At 36.9% G+C, this 9,041-nt stretch overlaps 1 protein-coding gene across 2 annotated transcripts in view; it reads right to left on the bottom strand.

Annotated features, from left to right (window-relative positions):
• Positions 1–441: 441 nt before the first annotated feature.
• Positions 442–9,041, bottom strand: part of brinp3b (bone morphogenetic protein/retinoic acid inducible neural-specific 3b) — a 40,926-nt gene continuing 32,326 nt past the window's right edge. For both annotated transcript variants that reach the window (XM_067454244.1, XM_067454245.1), the window contains 2 exons: positions 3,119–3,341; positions 442–2,263 (listed from right to left, as the gene is read on the bottom strand). In XM_067454244.1, the coding sequence (XP_067310345.1) occupies positions 1,147–2,263; positions 3,119–3,341 (1,340 nt within the window). In that variant the 3' untranslated portion in view covers positions 442–1,146. The remainder of the gene's footprint in view (positions 2,264–3,118; positions 3,342–9,041) is intronic.

Here is a 9,041-nt window from a genome sequence, read left to right as displayed (position 1 = left end):
TTTAATAAAAAGCATTAAATATAGATTAATGAGAATCATTATAGTTAACTCAAAATTCAAGTGTCTGTAAGATATTTGACTGTTTTTGAAAGAAGTCTCTTATGTTCACCAAGGTTGCAATTATTTTCATGAAAAACAATAAAAAGTAAATAAACAGTAAAATACTGAAATACGTTTTACAATTTAAAAGAACTGTTTTCTGTTTAAATACTTAAAAATGCTATTAATTATTGGATGCAAAGTTGTGAAACATTTTCATCATCATTACTCCAGTTTTCAGTGACATAATCCTTCAGAAATCATTATAATACTGCTGCTCAAGATTTTGTTTTTTTTGTTTTATTATTAATGTTGAAAACAGTTGCTTACCCCCCCCCCCACCCCCCCAAAAAAATAAAAAAATAAAAAAACACTTACCAACCCCAAACTCTTAAATGGTGCATATGTACATACGTATTTGTTTATTTATTTATTCATTTTGAGGTGAAATATGACCTTCATATGTAAACTTGTTGTCAACATGGTATAAAAAATAATGTTAATGTTTTTACTTTTTATCTCACATAAAATTTCAAGTTATAAAGTTAGAATTACAAGATATAATGGCAGAATTGCAAGATATAAAGTCAGAATTGAGAGTTATATTCAGAATTGTGAGTTATAAAGGCAGAATTGTGAGATATAACGGCAGAATTGAGTTAAGTCAGAATAGCAAAATGAAGTAAAATAAAAAGTTGCAATTATTAAGAAATAATTAATTTCCATGGTGGAAACAAGCTTCCATACCTTGTTGTAGTATGTAGGAGTTTTGATAGATTGACTTCCAGCTAATGAGAGAAATATTCTACTGTATGTTATAGATTCTTAAAATGTTCCATTGCAGAGTTGGGATCCAGACAATCCCAATCAGTGTGCTACAAAAACATAACAAAAAGTTAGATATTTTTGCCTATTTTATTTAATTGAAACATGGCAGAATTGATAAAATTGTGCAAAACTTTGTTTAATCTGAACTACCATTTGAACCAAAGACATCAAATATATACCATGTCTATGAACAGTAATGACTTCATATCAAACAGCAACAGTTAAACTTCTCAGCGAGTAAAACAAAACATCAATGGTAAAAGTAAATTCATTTGCTTTCTAACTACAAAGTTTCGAAGCTTCATACTCTTTGTAGAATGGCTGTTTGGCACTAAAAGTCTGCAGTGTGGTAAGTATTCTCTGTACCTCAGAGCTGGAGAGTTTGAGCCTATGTCGGAGTAGGCATGAGAACAGATCTAACGGCAGTGATCCAGGAGGAGACAGTCTGTTGACCCGGTATCGGATCTCCATTAGCTGCAGCAGGGCAGAGTCTTGAGATCCCTGAGTGTATGGATAGTCCAACTGCAGGATCAGGTCCTGGATAGCCTCGGGGTCAAAGTGCATACTGTAACCAAACAGCTGCATGCTGTTGATCTTCATGTATCCAAAGTTCTGAGAGGAATCCATAGCTTCTAGAGGCTCGAAGTAGACCGTATCGTTCCCCTGAGAGGACTCAGTCCGAATGCGGCTCCTCAGGTAGAAGTGAACAGTCTCAAAAAAGCTCTTCCACCGGTTGCCTAAAGTCAAGGTCCAATTGAAGCAATCCAAAGGAATGTCCAGCTTGGTTTTCACCCAGTCCGGATAGCCGTTTTGATTGATGGGCATAGTCCAGCTTTCTGAATGGCTGCCACCGAAAGGGTTGACGTAGACAGACAGCGCAGGCTCCAAGGTGGAATTCTTGGTCATGCAGATCTGCAGTGAGATGCCCAGCAGCATATGGACACGGTTGGATTTGAACTTGTTGCTCTTTAGCGTAAGCAACATCCTCTTTCTCCAAGACGGGTCGAACCAAACGTTGAGGCGCACGTCGTTGCTGACGAAAATTGCATGTGTGGTGATGCGGCCGTCTCTGTGTTGCAGTAGGTAGCGTAGCTCCAGGTCTTGAAGGTCCGTCTCAAAGCCCAGGTAGTGGTCTGTCGGGTTGGGTACGGCGTATTTACAAACTCCATGACTAAGAACGTAACCTGGATTGCAGCTGGAGCAGCGGGTGCGGTTGTCCGCGGAGCAGGCAGCGCATCGGTGGCCGTCACCCACCTCGCAAGGGACAACACCCTGGCATGAGGGGTTCTCGTACGGACAGGCACAAGTGCGTAATTCCTCTGCATAAAATCCCAGTTGGCTGTTCTCACTGCAGTACAAGACGGACAGGGTGAACTGAAGCCAGTAGCCCAAGGGCCTGGGAAAACCAACAGTAAACGAACAAAAAAAAAGTGAGTAAACAAGATATAATGGCTTGTAATGTATGCAAATAATTGCAAAGATTATAAGGCAATGATTCGCAACAAACGGTGACTGCCAATAGACAGTTTTGTTTAGCAACAGTACTAATTGGTTTCTAACCTTCAGCTCTGCTAATATCTGCCTTTGAAAGCACTGGTAGGACAAAAGTAATCCATTAGTGCAGCAGTAGCCTCAGAGGCTGTAGTGGGTGGTTAAACAATAGATTAGTCATTAGTCTTTTACACTTGCTTGGAGATGGGGCTTAGCTAAACAATTGCGCTTTCGAATCAAAATCCAGCAGTGTAATACTCAATCAAAGCGTTTCCACAATCCCAGAGGTCCATTATATCGCTCAGAGGTTACCATTTCAAAGCTCAATAGACTTGATTGTGATTTTACTTATGTTTAATTTATGTATCTTCAACATGTTACAAATAAAATACAAAAATTGACACAAAGGAAATAATTATTGGTTTTAAAGCTTTCTGATGCCTAGGGACCCCAAATATTTATTTACTCTCCCATTGTTTGCAAACTATTCATTAAAGCAAAAGTCTTTTTAATTTCATTACTATAGGAGAAATATCTGAGATATTGAAGGGATCTTATTTGTGATTCCCTATGGGATGGGATAGATTTTTTTTAGCTAAAATCAAATGAATCTGGAACTTGGAGTTTAATGATGCACAAACATTCTGTATTCCTTATAGACTAAAACTTTGCAGCTTTTCATGTTGCTTCATTTGCATAGCTTGCATAATTGCAAAATTAGGATTCGTGGGTTTAATGTGTGCCTATAAATACATTTTACCTCTCCCTTAGAGACACTATTTTGGGCTGCATGCGGCATCTCTTGCTGAGGCTGAAGAGCTTGTTAGCAGTTCGTCGGGTCTTGGAAAGCAGGAGGCTAACGCGGCTTTCGAGCTGTCTATAGCGTTGCTGTAGAGCGCTGTCTGTCCTCCACAGTTGCTGGATTCTTGATGAATTTAGAGCACACTGTGTTGGTAATCTACCCATGAAGCTCTGGAACTCATCTGATGAAAATGGAGATGAGAAATTTTCAAATTGTCAGTAAAATAGCCACATTAAGTCTACTCACAAGGTAATAACATGCTAAATGTTAAAATTACCATGAAATTACCATGAAATCAAAACTGACCATTCTTCTTATTTACTTGTTTAATGGAATATCATAGTGTTTAATGAGATACCATAGTATTTATTATAGGTTACATATCTATGCATTATTGGTATTACAGTTTTTCTCAATTGCTAAAATGCTATTTCTGAAACCTTGCTCTATTTTCAGAAACCATTAAACACAAAACCTCCTCTTCACAAAACCTCTGACTCCTCTTGCAGAATGAAACTTTCGCCTCAAAACAGTTTGACCCAGTTTGTGTTCAAAATCAAACACAATCATAAACAAAGTGATCAAAATGATAAACACTATCAAACAAAAAGTTATCAATACACCAAAAAATTGAAAACACATTGTTCAAAACAGTTCTCAGGGAGAAGTACATTTTTTATCTCAAAAAATATCATATTTTTCTGTCATTGTCTTGTGATGAATGAAAACATGTTTCAGTAGCTTAAGATTGATCAGAAATTCTACTCTGCATTGCTTTGCAATTTTTTGTTCTTCCTCTTACTTGTAGTCTCATGAAATGCATATATATATCACAAATTGTATTTATTGTGCGATTTATACACTGTAAAAAATTATTGAGAAATACAATAATATTTTGAGTTTCTTTTTATTAAACAAATTTCCTTCATTGTATCAACTCAAATTTTTTATTTCAATAAACTCAAAACTTTAAGGCAACCAGGTTACTTACTTTTTTAAGTTAAACCAACAAAAACCAACATAAATGTTTTACAGTGTACGGCAAAATTTGTTTTTATGTGCATATGATTTGCATTGTCACCCCATTGGGTAAGATTAGTTGTTTGGAGTACTTGCACATAACACAATATAAAGTACATATCATATGCACACGAAAACTGCATAACATATGCACATAAAAACTCATATTTAAATCGCATGATAAATACAATTTGTGCTATAGATATGCATTTTCATTAGATTAGGCTGATTTTTACATTACTGTACCCTACATCTCACAAACTTGTCCTTTGTTTCTGTGATACTGTAATTCTTGTTCTTTGTTGATATGAACCTGCAACCGGTCAAAATCTATTGAGCAGTCCAGTCAGTACTGTTCAGCACAATGTTCACGGCAATATGATTTGTTCATTGTACAGTATACAGCCTACAATGCACTGTACTTATACAGGTGGTGTCTCATCATTTGAAAAAGGTTAAATCAGTTTTGAGTGGTTGTGTTCAATCAATGACATTGTGTTCTCCATTCGTATTTGATTGTTACCACCTGTGTTTACCCGTATGGATGACATGTGCATTAGTGTGCAGAATGTGTCTTTACAATGAGAATGTGTTTAGAGATTTGCTGAAAAGTCTAAGTGAGATCTTCAAATTGTGTTTTACCATGTAAAATGGTTTAAGGTATTGAAAACAGACTGCACAATTAGCTAAATGAGCTCAGGCAACTGAGATTTTTTTTCAGCCAGTGGGTGTTAGTGTTTAAGTAATTGAGACAATCTGTAATATGTGCTCAAAATGAGTAAAGATCTATTTCCAAAAGCACAAACTTAAAACAACTTAGTTATAATAAAGAAGGTATAATTACAATATTCCCAGAGTGTGAAATATTCAATACAATTAGGTTTTTGTAAAGTCATAATTTTGTTATAATATAATATTACTTTTTCTATTTTTTTAAATACTTAAAGACAAAAAATTAGCAGATACAAGTCAATAGCTTGTGATGGCCACTCTTTTTTCACACATGAGGCTCTCTTAGTAGTCACCGATTCTGTAGCAAATTTTAAAATGTTGTTTTCTGTGATGCATGTGGATATTTTGCCATACGGTGACATCCTGAACACAATTTGTGCATCGCAACAATTATTTATAATTACACAGTGCCTATTTGAACCCAGGTGCAAATAGCTTCTCCCACACAGCACAGCTATTTGTATCCAAGTTCTTGTGAAACTGTAGATATTTAGGACAAAGTTTGCCGTGTATGTACTGGGGCTGCAGTGGCGTGAAGAGTGAAGATGGAGCCAGTACACTTTTATGTGCAGGCGACCTGAGTTCAGATCCGCCTTTTGCCTTCCTCTGTGAGTATGAGCAAAAATAAATAAATAAACACAGAAAAACCCAGCCATGCTGCCCACATCTCATTAAAATCATTCCCATCCATATTTTTGAACACTTTTTCTTCTTTTCCCTTCCAAAACAACCATAAGCCCTTCCTTCGTGTTATTTGTTGCAATTTGTGTTCATGTGTGTCTGTGAAAATGTCATTTCGGGATGAGAGTTGATCTAGTTTTTAGCTGTGTACTTGCCCAGTATTATGGTGTTATACTACGAGGATGTTGAATGCTTCAACACGAGTTCGGAAGACAGCGTTCACATCGTCCAAACAAACCGAACTCTGATGACCGAACGCCTCCATGTTTTCCCTATTTAAATACAGTTACAACAATAGTTGAACGACCAAGTATGGTGGCATAAAATAAAACGTGGCACTTTTCTAAGTGGATTAAAAAGGAGAACTATAATGTATGGCGGAATAGCATTTGTACACAATAACTTCGGCTTGGCGCAGTAAAAAGTCCCGGCTGAAAAATCCTCCCTCACATCTCCCCCTCCCCCCTATTGACAGAAATGAGAGAGGGAGAGAGTGTTGTGAGGGAGGATTTTTCAGCCGGGACTTTTTGCACTCTTTTCAGAAGTGCTATTCCGCCATTCATTATAGTTCTCCTTTTTAATCCGCTTAGAAGAGTGCCACGTTTTATTTTATGTCACCATACTTGATCATTCAACTATTCGTGTAACTGTATTTAAATAGGGAAAACGTGGAGATGTTTGGTCGCTTCTAATGTGATCTCTGTTTGGTACCGTAGTGAATGAACTGGGCTTAGTGGGCTAAGCTAAATGCTATCAGATCATCACCGCCCGTCAGCGAGATTAAGTGCACACACTGAGATGAGAGAGGTATGTAATAACTCATTTTAATTAAGGGAATAACATGTTTTAATATGAAAAAGTAGTGAAGTATCCCTTTAAGGACAAAACCCTGACAAATGTTTCGAAATACATCATCTGAACAATGTTTTGAGGTGTGGTATAAGTAGTATAAGCAGAATAATTATTGAAAAAAAAATGCACACTCTGCTTTTCGTCGTGGCCGCATTACCATCTCAGGTATGCAATATTTTTTTGTTTATTATTCTGATTGGTCAATTCACTCATTCAGGTAATGAAGTCCAGGTAACTGAAGTCTCGCTCTCTAGCCTGAAATGGTCAAACTCAATTCTAGTCAGAATATGAGTCTAATACTGCTCCTTTGGGCTGTAATTATGGGGCGTGTTTCAACCGAACCAGAAAAGACCTCAATTGGATAGACCTACAACCAATCAAAGCAACGAAGTGACGGATTATGTTAGTTGTCAAATGTCAACAGAACTCAACTGCACTCTGTTGCCAAGTCTGCGGTTTTCCCGTGGGTTGTTTTTCATGTCCGTGAGTTGAAGCGACCTCAATTATGTGTACACCCCAAATGCCACTTTTTTTTTCTCCAGAGAACCCCCCCGAGCAGTTATTGGGCTTGTTTGGGGCTAGTAGGTGGCGGATTTTGTTGAAAAAACTTGGCAACCCTGTCTGTACGCACACTGGAATAAGTTACGTTAGAAGAAAAAGAGGAGTTTTTAACGATCTTTGCCTGTGTTGCAAAAAAAGAATTTAAGGATACACAGAGTACTTACCAACCCGATCTTCATTTCTGAGAGAAAAAGTGAAAGTGAATGCATTTACGAACATGTCCTCCGTTTAAGATTAGAACCCAAGTGCCTTTGATGACATGAATGATTATGTCACTGTTTATCATCTGTCCATCATCGTCTAAAGCCCGCCCTGATGATTTCATTGGTCCGAACAGTTTCTGTTCGGGGATAATTACTCCTCTATGGATCAAGGCCAGACCGAACTGCCCGAGCTCAAATGTTGGGGGCGGGGCTGAGTTTAGCCTAGTTTCATACAAACACTGTCATCTGTGAATGTAATTTATGGACCATAGTTAAAATGAACTCTAAATGCTTTAGTATTTTTATTGCTGTTATTTTATTCTATTTTCTCTCCTTGCAACCCTACTTAATAGTTTGAAGATTATGCTTGTGTTTATTGTACTAAATATGCTGTTATTTATTTTATGCTCTTTAACCTATTTAAGCATAGGCTTATAGACTTGGTCGTGTCATAGTTAAGGGGCGTGATGTGGGTGCAGAGTCAGTCCATTAGAAACACTGGAAATATATGGCGTTGACCCAGTATAGCCTCTTTAGAATCACTTCTGCCGGTTGACAGAGCAAGATACAAAGAAATACTGAGCCATATTGGGTCAGGTTGTCTGTACAGTATCTGTGACTTGAAAAACGACCCTACGCAATGGCCAAAGGTGTCATTTTCTCATTGAAATGCATGCTGCTCCCAGAAATATCACTTGCCTACTTCATAAATCACCTTCATAAAATCATCTTCATAAATCGAGTCTTTCGATGAAGACGTTTATTCAGTGTTCCTGAATTTAATGGATTTAGGGTATGTATTACATACATTTTAAAATGACGTTTTAAAATGATCATAAAACTTGTCATGTGCTATGAAATGTTTTTCTAAATATGCCACAATGCAAAGGGCGTTTGTCCATGTATTTGCATGGGCTAGAATATAATCATTAACTGCAGTGCCACGTTTAACAAACATTTGTCAAAACATTCAAATCCAGTTTTATGATGAGCTGTTTGGGCTCAATTACACAGGTTTAGATCGAGTTCAGACATCCATCAGCTTTCTGCTGTCTTGCATGCATGTATTTTTATCTGTTTATTTATTAGTTTTTCTTGTTAGTACAGCCATGCACAAATGAATTAGTTCATTTTACAAAGCAAATTTGGAGTTGACATGTCAGTGCCACAATGCTATTAGTTAAACTTTTTTTGTGCTTTTTTATAGCAAGCGTCTTTATCGAAAAATGATGAAGTAGGCGATTATATAATATTTGTGGGAGCAGCATGCATTCTGATGAGAAAATGTCACTCAAGTGTCGTACGTGTAAAGTGACTGTATCGTGACTGTAAGCTTGAAGCATGAGCACAGCCCTTCCCTTAATGAAATAAAGAAAACTTTTGAATGTATTGCACATTAATAACCTCACACACTGTGATAGCTTGCGTGAAATCTGCTTTAATGATAAGTTGACTGCTTTTTGACGCAGTTTGAGTCCCGTAACAAACTTACAACTATATTGCCGTTTTTGTTAAACAAACTTTTGTGACTGTAGTAATGAAATCTTTTATGTTTTCATCTTTACAATAATACATCATCATGTAGTACAGATGTTTAATTGTAATGAATGTATTGCACAGGCTTTTGGAATTGACAAAGGCTCCGTCTGTTATTCCGCAGTATATAGAAACTCAGATTTTTTTTTTTTTTACTTATTAGAGATGCATAACGCAACACAGCCACTTTTCGGCTTTGCACCAAGCACAATTCAATCCTATTTATTACGAAAAGTAAAGATAAAGCATCTAACAAAATCTACGCACACTCATTCGAATGGGTTGTTTTTCCCCAC

The sequence above is a fragment of the Pseudorasbora parva genome, chromosome 9 (assembly GCF_024679245.1).
Source record: "Pseudorasbora parva isolate DD20220531a chromosome 9, ASM2467924v1, whole genome shotgun sequence".
NCBI classification, from domain to species: Eukaryota; Metazoa; Chordata; class Actinopteri; order Cypriniformes; family Gobionidae; genus Pseudorasbora; species Pseudorasbora parva.
The sequence above is the reverse complement of the archived record's forward strand: the minus strand, read 5'-3'. Positions and strand labels throughout refer to the sequence as shown.